Source organism: Gadus morhua, chromosome 2 (genome assembly GCF_902167405.1).
Source record: "Gadus morhua chromosome 2, gadMor3.0, whole genome shotgun sequence".
NCBI classification, from domain to species: domain Eukaryota; kingdom Metazoa; phylum Chordata; class Actinopteri; order Gadiformes; family Gadidae; genus Gadus; species Gadus morhua.
In genome coordinates this window covers 7889954-7903070 of record NC_044049.1, presented here as the reverse complement: position 1 = coordinate 7903070, position 13117 = coordinate 7889954, and the positions used below count along the sequence as shown (strand labels likewise).

At 42.6% G+C, this 13117-nt stretch overlaps 1 protein-coding gene across 12 annotated transcripts; it reads right to left on the bottom strand.

Annotated features, from left to right (window-relative positions):
* Positions 1-435: 435 nt before the first annotated feature.
* LOC115538558 (muscle M-line assembly protein unc-89) lies at positions 436-12098 on the bottom strand. 12 transcript variants are annotated; one of them, XM_030350050.1, is made up of 30 exons: positions 11811-12093; positions 11388-11454; positions 10283-10386; positions 10027-10164; positions 9786-9924; positions 9306-9475; positions 8715-8852; positions 8274-8433; positions 7747-7916; positions 6763-6924; positions 6522-6663; positions 6412-6434; positions 6171-6312; positions 5610-5632; positions 5225-5509; positions 4698-4839; positions 4589-4611; positions 4204-4488; positions 3677-3818; positions 3568-3590; positions 3324-3465; positions 3214-3236; positions 2829-3113; positions 2302-2443; positions 2193-2215; positions 1947-2088; positions 1714-1859; positions 1437-1598; positions 1313-1351; positions 436-1202 (listed from the first exon to the last, which is right to left on the bottom strand). In XM_030350050.1, exons 1-30 carry the CDS (start codon positions 11832-11834, stop codon positions 732-734), a joined length of 4077 nt encoding a protein of 1358 aa, XP_030205910.1. In that variant the 5' UTR covers positions 11835-12093; the 3' UTR covers positions 436-731. The 12 variants fall into 12 exon arrangements, with proteins under 12 accessions (XP_030205910.1, XP_030205914.1, XP_030205921.1 ...); XM_030350054.1 differs by having other exon boundaries at positions 10063-10164; XM_030350061.1 differs by lacking the exon at positions 2829-3113 and having other exon boundaries at positions 11811-12096.
* Positions 12099-13117: the final 1019 nt, after the last annotated feature.

Below are 13117 nucleotides of genomic sequence, written 5' to 3'. Positions count from 1 at the left end.
TAAACATCATAATGTTATTATTATTCATTCACAATTATTATTTATAATAAATGTAATATTTATTTTATTATTATTTTAATGACAAAGCATTGATAGCAGTGCAACATGCACATTGCTTTATCTGGATGTGGTACAGATCCCTTACCTTCTTGTTGCTCCATGTATGCTGCCATCTCTTTATTTGTTTTACTGGACACATAAACACTTTCTTAATGATTCCTACATTCACATTCACTCTATTTTCAGTTTAGCTATAGTATCAGCACCCTTGTTAATAATATGTTGGCACCCGTTAATCAAAGCCGTTTGTAGTGGAAAACTATTGGAAAACTTCCAAAATATCAGTATGCTTTTCTATATATTTAACTGGTCTACCAAATCATTAGCTTAATTAATTTGTTTTAAGGTATTATACTTCTACAAAAAAAAAGAATAGCAGATGCATTATCTATTTATTTTTGTTTCTTTATATTGGTAATAGGGTTTAAGTTCAGTTTATACAATTTATAGAAGACAAAAATATCAAATCTTACACAATGAGCAAAATCACAAAATACATTTCTAAGCATGGAAAAAAATCAGTCTTTGTTTGCATACTTAACACAACTACTTCAATTACAAATTACAACAATTACAGATAAAGGACAATTCGAAAGCCAAAAAAACTACAAGAGCCTTTCTCCGCTGTTGACCTTCCATTTACTGGCCATAGACTGGCCATTGAAAGTGAATCACCTCTTCCTGCCACAATCCTTCTTATCTTTTCTCCCGTTTCCTTTATCACTGCCTTTTCCTTGCTCCACCTTCCTTTTCCCCTGAGCGGCTTCCCCTTTTCCTTTAACCCCTCCCTGTCCTAGCCCAATCTGTAGATGGGCGGCGTGGACCCTCTCAATGAGGGAGAAATAGTCATCATCTGGGCTGATGGTGTTGATTGGCTTCCTCTGTTCATTCTGATGAGAGCCGGTGGCCTGAGGTTGGTGCTTATGGGAGACCCCTGGGTGAGGGGAAGATGGTCTTGAGCGGCTTGCATGGTTTGGGGGGGCGAGTCTGGGCTCACTGGTCTCCTTTGGGACCAAGTTGAGGTTGAGGGAAAGGGGTCTGCCCGGACGTGGGCTCAAGGGTACAACGATCTTATCTCCTGGGGCTCCGAGAGTGAGGAAGACCTCCGGGAACTCACACGGTAGGTCGCTGTTCTCGTTGCCCTTTAAAAGATTCAGAAGTAAAAGCAGATTTGTCAGTGAGTGTCTTGATTTTCTTAAAAATCTGATTAACAAATCATTTAAACTATCAATAATAAGTGATATCAACTGACCGGTTGTTGTGTGAAGCTCATGGATACTGTAACTGTAACCTGGAAAAGAAGGCCAAGCATAGACAAATTAAATGAATTACTCGAAAAATATTTAAGAAGATTTGTATTTAAGAAGAGAGTTTACTTTTCCCGGCGATTTTATCTTCTGACATTCTGAGCCTGGGCTGAAAGAGGCAGATAGGTCATAACATGACTCAGTTCGTCTGGATGGAGAAGCAGGCCTGGAAAGGGCCTTACGTAATGTCACCGGTGTCCCCTCACTCAGAAGAATTTGGGGTGGAGGACCCTATCAGAAGAAAAACAACAAACAATACACAAGCTGTAGAGGCCCGTTTGCACTGAAAATATTATGAAGGATTTATATGACAACCGTTCACACATGTCACAAGTCCGTGACCTACCTGGCCTTCAGCTCTTGCCGTGCCACTGCCTTTCGGCTTTGACGATCCGCCGATCCCTGGCAAGGAGGGAAGCGTAATGCGCTGATCGTCCAGCCTCCGGCCTTGACTGCGGGCAAGGCTTTTAAAGAGCATGTCTGTGTCTGTATCTGTAATGCAGGAATAAGGGGTAGTCTAGTGAAAGGATGGACCAGCAGAAACCATAATTTAACACGTGGTGCCTGAGTTACCCTGACCTGTGAGGGCAGGACTTGCGGGGCAGTCTTTTGTCAAATTTTGTGTGCTACTGCTAGGCGTTAAAGTACATCGCTGGTCATCCATGCGTTCACGATGGACATGATTCATCATGGCAAAGAAGCTGTCTTGCTCAGCTGTTGCCTAATAAATAAAAGATGACAAAATTTATTTGGCCTTGCTTTTTTTCACATCAATTGAAGGGTTGGAATGTTCGATCAAAATCAATGTAATGGAACATGTCTAACCTGTTGGGTATCTGGGCCTGTACCTGTAAAGCAGGGTTAAAGGATAGTTAATGAAAGTACAGACCGACAGAAACCATAACTGAACATGTGTGACCTGAGTTACTCTGACCTTTGAGAGCAGGACTTGCAGGGCGGTCTCTGGCCAAATTTTGTGTGCTACTGCTAGGCGTCAAAGAACATCGCTGGTCGTCCATGCGTTCGCGATGGACATGATTCATCATGGCAAAGAAGCTGTCTTGGTCAGCTGATGTCTGAGAAATATAAGATAACAACATTTCCAGCATGCACTTATCCCTTCTAATTCATTATTCTCTCTGCTCTAGCGTGTTGCGGTGACTGCTACTGGATGCCTGGACCCTCCTTTAGGTTAACCGGCCTGGAAGAAGTGATTCCCCACTCTACGTTTCTCCCTAAGATTTCTTCCTTTCTAATTAAAGGATTTTTTTCTTGCCCTCTTGGGGGCTAGGCTCAGGGGGGTGTCATCAATATTTGGCTTGTTAGCCCTTTAAGACTAGCAGTGATTAAGGGCTGTACAAATACAATTTAATTTTATTGCATTTGTATGGCCTTGCTTTCCTACATCATTCAAGGGTTGGAAAGTTTGATCCAAATTAATCATAATGGCACATGTCTAACCTGTTGGGCATCTGGGATAGGGGTACAAGAGGCCGACCTCTCGCGAGGTCTATCTTTGCAGTCAGTCCGATTGGAGCCAAGAGAACTCTGCTGGCCAGATGGGTTGCTTTTATTTTGGACGACGTTTGGCGCAGAACCTTTCTGTTGAAGGGCAGGACTTGCCGGGCGGTCTCCGGCCAAATTTTGTGTGCTACTGCTAGGCGTCAAAGAACATCGCTGGTCGTCCATACGTTCACGATGGACATGATTCATCATGGCAAAGAAGCTGTCTTGCTCAGCTGTTGCCTGAGAAATAAAAAATAACATTTGTATGGCCTTACTTTTCTACATCGTTTCAAGGTTTGGAAAGTTTGTTAAAAATCAATCGTAATGGAACATGTCTAACCTGTTGGGCATCTGGGCCTGTACCTGTAAAGCCGGGTTAAAGGATCGTTTAGTGAAAGGATAGTCCAACAGAAACCATAACTGAACATGTGTGACCTGAGTTGCTCTGACCTTTGAGGACAGGACTTGCCGGGCAGTCTCTGGCCAAATTCTGTGTGCTACTGCTAGGCGTCAAAGAACATCGCTGGTCGTCCATGCGTTCACGATGGACATGATTCATCATGGCAAAGAAGCTGTCTTGCTCAGCTGGTGTCTGAGAAATAAAAGATGACAACATTTGTATTGCTGTACTTTTCTGGAACAATTGAAGGGATGGAAAGTTTGATCAAAATCAATGTAATGGAACATGTCTAACCTGTTGGGTATCTGGGCCTGTACCTGTAAAGCAGGGTTAAAGGATAGTTAATGAAAGGGCAGACCGACAGAAACTGTAACTGAACATGTGTGACCTGAGTTACTCTGACCTTTGAGAGCAGGACTTGCAGGGCGGTCTCTGGCCAAATTCTGTGTGCTACTGCTAGGCGTCAAAGAACATCGCTGGTCGTCCATGCGTTCGCGATGGACATGATTCATCATGGCAAAGAAGCTGTCTTGGTCAGCTGATGTCTGAGAAATATAAGATAACAACATTTCCAGTATGCAATTATCCCTTCTAATTCATTATTCTCTCTGCTCTAGCGTGTTGCGGTGACTGCTACTGGATGCCTGGACCCTCCTTTAGGTTAACCGGCCTGGAAGGAGTGATTCCCCACTCTACGTTTCTCCCTAAGATTTCTTCCTTTCTAATTAAAGGATTTTTTTCTTGCCCTCTTGGGAGCTAGGCTCAGGGGGGTGTCATCAATATTTTGCTTGTTAGCCCTTTAAGACTAGCAGTGATTAAGGGCTGTAGAAATACAATTTAATTTTATTGCATTTGTATGGCCTTGCTTTCCTACATCATTCAAGGGTTGGAAAGTTTGATCCAAATTAATCATAATGGCACATGTCTAACCTGTTGGGCATCTGGGATAGGGGTACAAGAGGCCGACCTCTCGCGAGGTCTATCTTTGCAGTCAGTCAGATTGGAGCCAAGAGAACTCTGCTGGCCAGATGGGTTGCTTTTATTTTGGACGACGTTTGGCGCAGAACCTTTCTGTTGAAGGGCAGGACTTGCCGGGCGGTCTCCGGCCAAATTTTGTGTGTTACTGCTAGGCGTCAAAGAACATCGCTGGCCGTCCATACGTTCACGATGGACATGATTCATCATGGCAAAAAAGCTGTCTTGCTCAGCTGTTGCCTGAGAAATAAAAGATACAATTTGTATGGCCTTACTTTTCTACATCGTTTCAAGGTTTGGAAAGTTTGATAAAAATCAATCGTAATGGAACATGTCTAACCTGTTGGGCATCTGGGCCTGTACCTGTAAAGCAGGGTTAAAGGATAGTTAATGAAAGGGCAGACCGACAGAAACCGTAACTGAACATGTGTGACCTGAGTTACTCTGACCTTTGAGAGCAGGACTTGCAGGGCGGTCTCTGGCCAAATTCTGTGTGCTACTGCTAGGCGTCAAAGAACATCGCTGGTCGTCCATGCGTTCGCGATGGACATGATTCATCATGGCAAAGAAGCTGTCTTGGTCAGCTGATGTCTGAGAAATATAAGATAACAACATTTCCAGTATGCAATTATCCCTTCTAATTCATTATTCTCTCTGCTCTAGCGTGTTGCGGTGACTGCTACTGGATGCCTGGACCCTCCTTTAGGTTAACCGGCCTGGAAGGAGTGATTCCCCACTCTAAGTTTCTCCCTAAGATTTCTTCCTTTCTAATTAAAGGATTTTTTTCTTGCCCTCTTGGGGGCTAGGCTCAGGGGGGTGTCATCAATATTTGGCTTGTTAGCCCTTTAAGACTAGCAGTGATTAAGGGCTGTACAAATACAATTTCATTTCATTGCATTTGTATGGCCTTGCTTTCCTACATCATTCAAGGGTTGGAAAGTTTGATCCAAATGAATCATAATGGCAAATATCTAACCTGTTTGGCATCTGGGATAGGGGTACAAGAGGCCGACCTCTCGCGAGGTCTATCTTTGCAGTCAGTCAGATTGGAGCCAAGAGAACTCTGCTGGCCAGATGGGTTGCTTTTATTTTGGACGACGTTTGGCGCAGAACCTTTCTGTTGAAGGGCAGGACTTGCCGGGTGGTCTCTGGCCAAATTCTGTGTGCTACTGCTAGGCGTCAAAGAACATCGCTGGTCGTCCAGGCGTTCACGATGGACATGATTCATCATGGCAAAGAAGCTTTCTTGCTCAGCTGTTGCCTAAGAAATAAAAGATAACATTTGTATGGCTGTACTTTTCTAAATCAATTGAAGGGTTGGAAAGTTTGATCCAAAACAATTGTAATGGAACATGTCTAACCTTTTTGGCATCTGGGCCTGTAACTGTAAAGCAGGGTTATGGATAGTTTAGTGAAAGGATAGACCGATAGAAACCATAACTTAAAGGTGACATTATACCACCAGGTGTGAGTATGTTTAGCCGTTACAAGCCGTTTTGAAAATTACAATTATAATTAGGTCATTTAGCAGACGCTTTTAACCAAAGCAACTTACATCGGTTAATACACACATTGACACACCGACGGCAGAGCCAACCATGCAGAGGACAGCCAGCTCGTCAGGAGCAGTTAGGGTTAAGTGTCTTGCTCAGGGACACATCAACACAGCTCGGAAAATCGTCCTCTTCTGACATCACAAGTGGGCGTGTCAACCTAGATGTAAGAAGGATAGATCAGTCTACCAGAACACCAAGTGGACTGTAGCAAACGTTGCTCATATATCCGTCATACATCTATATGGACATGCCCACTCGTGATGTCAGAAGAGGCAGATTTTCAAAAAGGCTTGTAACGGCTAATCACACTCACAACTGGTGGTATAATATGTCACCTTTAACACGTGGTACCTGAGTTACTCTGACCTTTGAGGACAGGACTTGCCGGGCGGTCTCTGGACAAATTCTGTGTGCTACTGCTCGGCGTCAAAGTACATCGCTGGTCATCTATGCGTTCACGATGGACATGATTCATCAAGGCAAAGAAGCTGTCTTGCTCAGCTGTTGCCTGAGAAATTAAAGATAACATCTGAATGGCCTTTCCTTTTTAGATTAATTCAACGGTTGGAAAGTTTGATCAAAATCATCATAATTGAACAGTTCTAACCTGTTGGGCATCTGGGCTTGTATCTGTAATGCAGGGTTAAGGAGTAGTTTAGTGAAAGGATAGACTAACAGAAACCATAACTTAACACGTGGTGCCTGAGTTACTCTGACCTTTGAGGGCAGGACTTGCCGGGCGGTCTCTTGTCACATTTTGTGTGCTACTGCTAGGTGTCAGAGAACATCGCTGGTCGTCCATGCGTTCACGATGGACATGATTCATCATGGCAAAGAAGCTGTCTTGATCAGCTGTTGTCTGAGAAATAAAAGATAACATTTGTATGGCCTTGATTTTCAACATCAATTCAAGGGTTGGAAAGTTGATCCATATCTTTTGTAATGGAACATGTCTAACCTGTTTGGCATCTGGGATAGGGCTAAAAGAGGCAGACCTCTTGGGAGGTTTATCTTTGCTGTCAGTCAGATTGGAGCCGAGAGAACTCTGCTGGCCAGATCGGTTGCCTGTATTTTGGAAGATGTTTGGCGCAGAACATCTCTGTTCGTCCATCCTGGAACCCTGGATGGGAAAAACAGGACCTAATTTTCAGAACATCAGCACTTGACAAACTAACAAATTGATTCCATTCAATTTGAAGAACTGAATTGAACCGCTAGAACAGTGGTTTGCGACCTTTGACGTTGGGTGTAACAAAGATGACATTGTCATCAAGACCGTTAAAGGACCACCTAACATGCAAACTGTAAGAATTTTATGAATACACATGCAGTGGGTGAACAAAGAGTGCAAGCGCCCCCTATACACAATAAATAGTTCAAGATGGCCATGGCCAGTGGGAAATAGTGGAAAGAAAAAGTCAGCAACACCGATCAGGCTCCCAGTGTGTTTATTTAGCATACACAAACTATCACAAAACATCACCGGAAAACATTACAATGGAAAACATATGATGAAATACACAAAGGTGAACTAATATAATTTATAATAACATGCCATAATACTATATATACACTGAACAATGGTTATTATATATTTACTTTCAATTAACTATTACTTTTTCTTCTACTGTAAATGTGTCTATTTAAAAAAAAAAGATAGTCCCACCGAGCGCATACAGTACCCCAGTGAACCACAGGTGGAAAAACACTGCCCTCAAATAAACTTTCACCATGTATTCAATGCAACGTATTACATTCTCCATGTGCGGACCGTTCCCAACCGAAGTCTTCCTTGGTTTGAGGCGTCAATACAACCTTCAGTCGTTTATGACATAATGCTTCAGAGCCTAATAACGCTTCCATTGCCGCAGACAGTTTTTGGGGAGACCCGACAAAGTCATTGCTGTCTTACTGTGAGGGTTCGTGGAGGGATCGGACCAACCTGGACTTTGGAGACCATGTACAACATTTGGCTGGAACCAGTTGCTTCAGCGGACGACGTGGTTCCTCCGTTTCGTATCCCGGGTAGCGACGGAAGAGTCACTCGCTGGTCGTCCAGTCTTCTGCCTTGAGTGTTGGACAAGAGACTGAAAAACCTTTCGGAATCAGGCCCTGGCAGCAAAGGACAAACAAGCACAAGAGTTGTTTTTCATTCATCAACTGAGTTATCAGTTGATGAATGGACGTGGTTATTAAAACCAGGGTTGGCAATTAAAGTTCAAAACCATTATTTAGCTTTATCATAAATATATTCTCAGGAAAAATGCAGTCCACCAGAGAAAAATAGAGAAGTATGCAATGTACAAAGGACATGGCCATTATCAAATAGCAGAGATGGTACTATTTTTGCCAAATGCCCACTATCCTAGTTCCTAATCTATCAATTGAGGCACAATTGATTGGATGAATTGATAACATTATTGTTAAAAGAACAAGTAAACCCAAGCCGTAAACACCAAAACTGCCTACCTGTGGGTACAGTGCTTTTGGGGGCCTTGGTTCCGGTGTGTCTGGGGGTAGAATTGGCGCTCTTGCTGGGGTTCAACACACAGCGCTGCTCCTCCATCCTCCCATGTGAGGCATGGCTCATCATGCGGAGGAACTTGTCCTGGTCCACCTCCACCATGGGCTGGATAGAGAAAGAGAGGAGAAATGCTGCCTTAATGTTTGTATCTAATGTTTTTACTGTTAAAAGTGGTTTATCTACAGAAATTCACACTTGACTCATTTGAACACAGCGAAATCCCAATTTTTATTGAAAAATTGGCGCTCTTGCTGTTAGAAATTTGCGCAACTTTCAAGAGCTTTTATTTTGACACATCTACCTGATTGTAATTACATACTGAGCGCCCTCCATTCTCCAAGGGATATCAATTAACAATTAGAAGGAGAAGGCTCGTAGGATCGTACCTCCTGACTCTCTGGGTCCTTGGTCTTGGCTCTCTCCAGGTCTGAGCCAGGGCTGAAGGAGGCTGACCGAGTTGGTGCTGCTGTATCCAGGGTCTGAATCTGGGGTAGGGAGCATCTCTGCTCTTCCATCCTGGAACCCTAAAAGTGATGAGATGCTTTACAACACGGCAAGCATGTGTGAAGCGGGTTGCAATTTACAATGCAAACTATGATGCTTATTTATGAACCGAGGAAATTTGTGGGGTTATGAAATGTACATAGAAGACACTATGTATCTGTCTAGATGCTTTTTCTAAATTCTTCTTATTTTTGTATGTTTATCTTAATGTTGACATTCTCCTTGATATTGATATAACACAGAGCAAATAAAATGTATTTATAGATAGATATAAATGAATAGATAAACAAGACTGGCCCAATCCCATTTCTACCCCTTACCCCTTCCCCTTCACCCTTCCCCCTTCCCCTTCCCCTTCCCCCTTCCCCTTACCCCTCCCCCTTGTTTTGAAGGGGTAAGGGGAATGGGTCTGGGGAAGGCGTAAGGGGAAGGGGTAAGGGGTAGAAATTGGAGTAGGCCTAAGAGAGACTCACTTGCACTTTGGAGACCATGTAGCATAGGTAACTTGATTCGCCTGCGGCTCCAGACGTTGTGGGCTTTTCATCCTCTGTCGCGGGTAGTGAAGGAAGAGTTGCCCGCTGGTCGTCCAGCCGTTGGGCCTGAGTATTAGCCAGTAGGTTGAACAACTTGTCTGAATCAGGCCCTAGAAGTACCGGTGAACACATAGAAGTAGAAACACTATTCATTCATATTTAGTCATTGAGAAGATGCATTATCCAAAGGGGTTTTTCTTTAGATATGTCATTAATGAACAGGTATGGCTGCAGCATCTTGTTAGGGATGCCCTAGAGATAGGGAGGCCCCACATCACAGATCGAACCCAGAACCTTTTACTACCAGAGTCTATGAGTTATACTGTTTAACTCCCAGTATAGTGACTGGACTACCCCCCCCCCCCCCCCCCCCCCACACACACACACACACACACACAATTTGTACACCAAAGAAATTACCTGTTGGTGGAATAGTTGTGCTTGGCTTTCCCTCTGCTTGTTTGGCTCGTGGAGATGGGCTCTTACTGGGATCAACGCCTCCCCGCTGACCTTGGCTCATCCCAGTCCTGCTTGTATCCTGATCCGCATCAGTGGCCACCTACGTCACAAACAACAGCAACGTATTTACACCCTTTCTCCTGCTAGCGCCACTGCTTTTCCGACGCTCTTGAGGAAACCAGACTACAATGACATTGGTGACCTTGGCGGGACAGTGTTGAGGTGTGTTACTCTGTACAGGGTCGCCTGATGCAGACAGCTCTCTCCTGGCGGTGTCTGGAGTGCTCTCGGTCAGAATGATGTGTGGTGTTGAGCACCTCTGATTATTTGAGGCAGGTGTCTGAGTAAACATTTTTCAAAAAAAGACATCGGAAGATTAGGGGTAACTGGAAGACTGTTGCACATTCTTCCAGTTATCCAGCTATGGGAGCCATCTATTGTGCGGGCTTGTCTGGTACCTGGCGGATGAAGCCGGGCAGCGTGGCAAGCGTAACTCGCTGGTCGTCCAGGCGCTGACCCTGGGCGCTGGCCAGGGCGTGGAAGAAGTCATCGTTAGTTGCACCTGTGTGGCGGGAAGCAGACAGTTATCTGGATGACATGAGAAGGCCAATGACTAGGTTCAAAGAACTAAAAACTAGAGATGTCCGATATTATCGGCCCACCGATATTATCGGCCCGATATTAGCATAAAAATGTAATATCTGTCAATATCGGTATCGGATTTTTTTTGCCTTAAAACCGATTTATTTATTTATTTATTTATTTTTTTTATAGCTCAAATAAATGTTTTCAAAATTGTGCAGTACAGTGCACATTGTAATTGACTCATATTTGTGCATTTATTCAATTAAGGTTATTGAGTTTTAGTTAAAGAAACACACTGCTATGTTGCACATAGTTGTTCAGGTACAATGTTTTATCATTTGTGAAGTCAAGTTTGCCCTATTTGTTGTGGGCATTGTCAAGATTATCTCAGGGAGAGTGTAATCCAAACTGTTGTCTGAGACCATTAAAAAAATAAAAATAAACATGGCACTTTTCCCTTAAATTAAGTTGAAGTATTTTTCTTATTTTGCACAGACAATGTTAACATTTGGAAAGCCTTGTTGCATTCAAGAATGCATCCAGTGGGGCATCACAATAACATTAAGCATGTTGTGTTAATTCCACAACAGGAGATATGTAATGTTACCTTAATTAGGTTTGAGGAAAAATAACCCAAATATCGACATCGGTATCGGCTGATATCGGAATCGAAAATTCAGAGTTGGACAATATCGCATATCGGATATCGGCAAAAAAGCCAATATCGGACATCCCTACTAAAAACCTATGCTAAGATGTACAAAATAATCCTTCATTCCTCATGCATTAACCAGGTTCATATGTTTTTCTTATGATCCAGTCTGCGTTATCAATGGTTTATTTAAACCTACAAGTTGAATCATTTATTTAATTTTGCAAAGGTAAACTACTTGAACAAAGGTAGGGAAATATTTTCCAGCCTTGATTACAGAGATCAAAATGCAGAGAGATGTCTGTCTGAGAGAGGCCGATCCTGACCTGTAGTTGTTGTAGTTCTTCTCTGGGCGGGGTCGGAGGGGAGAATCTGCTCTGGTCCAGGGGTTCCCTGCGGATCAAAATAAAAAACTCCAAAGACGTCCATAGACCAGCAAAGAACGGGGGGCCCCAATTGATCCAATTGAATATTATTGAAATAAGTCATTTGTAATGTTTCATTTTTTATTTACGGTATATTTTGGAATTGAAACATATATTACCTAACACAACACTTTTGTGGTTTGAATCTCAACATAATTTATTTTATTTCAAGGAAACATTATGAAATGTCTGTCAAAAGGTCACAGTCACCTTTTGGAATGGTTGGCATGTGATGGTTGGCAATGACATGGTAATGGTTTCATCACTAAATGATATGGGTCTGTATACAACAGTAACATTTAATGTAATAATTTCACACCATACCAGAGGGTTCCGCTTAGCAGCCATCCTTGTCTCCACTCGAACTGCAGTAATCACTCAAAAACAATGTACGTCCAAAAAAGGCAGCCACACATTTGTTCCTTGTTTACTCAACAATTGGTAAAATCAAGTCTTGTCTGCACAATTTGCATTCAGTTACTGAACAGAAAAGTCATTGTAAATCCAGTGGAGAGAAAGATGGTAGTGTTTGGATTTTTCTTCAGATGTAAACTGGCCATAGCTCTGGAGGATGCTTTTAAACAGTCCTGAGCCCTAACGTTCAACCTGTTGCCATTAAGACCACAGGCGTTCTGTAATCCCAGATGAAAACATAATCCTCAAATGGAATGGGATGATCTTTTTCTGTTTGTGCTACGCCTGCACTGGAGCTAACGCTGTACTTAAGAGTAGGCCTACAAGCAAAAAATAATGTGGAACGTAATGGTGTGTAAATAATTAATGCATGAAACATTATAAACATGAAGTAATCCTCTTATGTCAACCTACAGTATCAAACTATGACATTGAGGTCAAAGCCCCATATCAAAAATTCTACGAGAGTGCAGAGATTAGGATCTCTCTCCCACAGGTCCTGCATCATATACTAACATATCCGCTATGATGCCTCACTTTCAGTTGAAATAATCTCATGGGGAGATTTCTGAGGTTAGGGTTAGGGTTACGGTCTATATGATACACTGTAGAAGACATGGGTATATACTAGAAATTCAGAGAATCAAATGCAAATATAACCGCAAGCGATGATCCGAGCAAAATTAAAAGTCAAGAACACACTAATGGAAGATATATAAATATGACAGAAAGATTTTAATGAAGATGTTCCACTTCATGCAATACTGTGCCTCGGCTTTCAGGTGAGCTGCAAAGCAATGGCCGAATGTCATGCCATAATCGGGATTCAAACTCTCAACCTAAGGATCACCTGTACAAGGCATTATCCCATTGAGCCACTGATAAACGTGAACTGCAGCCTCATTCACATGGTCAAAATGTCTATTGATAAGCATACAACATCCAGAAAACTGCAAGCACACATTTCTCAAGTGAATTAAGGGCTTTCTTAAAAGCATATACCTGAAAAATCTTTGAAATTCTCGGGAAATTAAACCTTTGTAGTCAAGAACACTAACGGAAGAAATTTCAATATGACAGAGTTAATTATGAAGGAAAAATGGTTAACGAAGAAGTTCCCCTTAATGCCATACTGTGTCTATTTGGAAACTAATGAGCCAGAATGTTGATTGCTTGATGAATTTCAGGTGCTGTTCAATGTTGTTTTTCTTAAATGA

Coding starts and splice junctions, on each gene's coding strand:
- LOC115538558 (XM_030350050.1), bottom strand. CDS start 11,834: ATGGCTGCTAAGCGGAACCCTCTG. Junction 9,925..10,026: donor CTCAACACTGTCCCGCCAAG/GTCACCAATGTC, acceptor TTTGTGACGTAG/GTGGCCACTGATGCGGATCA. Junction 1,203..1,312: donor TGAGCTTCACACAACAACCG/GTCAGTTGATAT, acceptor AATCTTTTAAAG/GGCAACGAGAACAGCGACCT.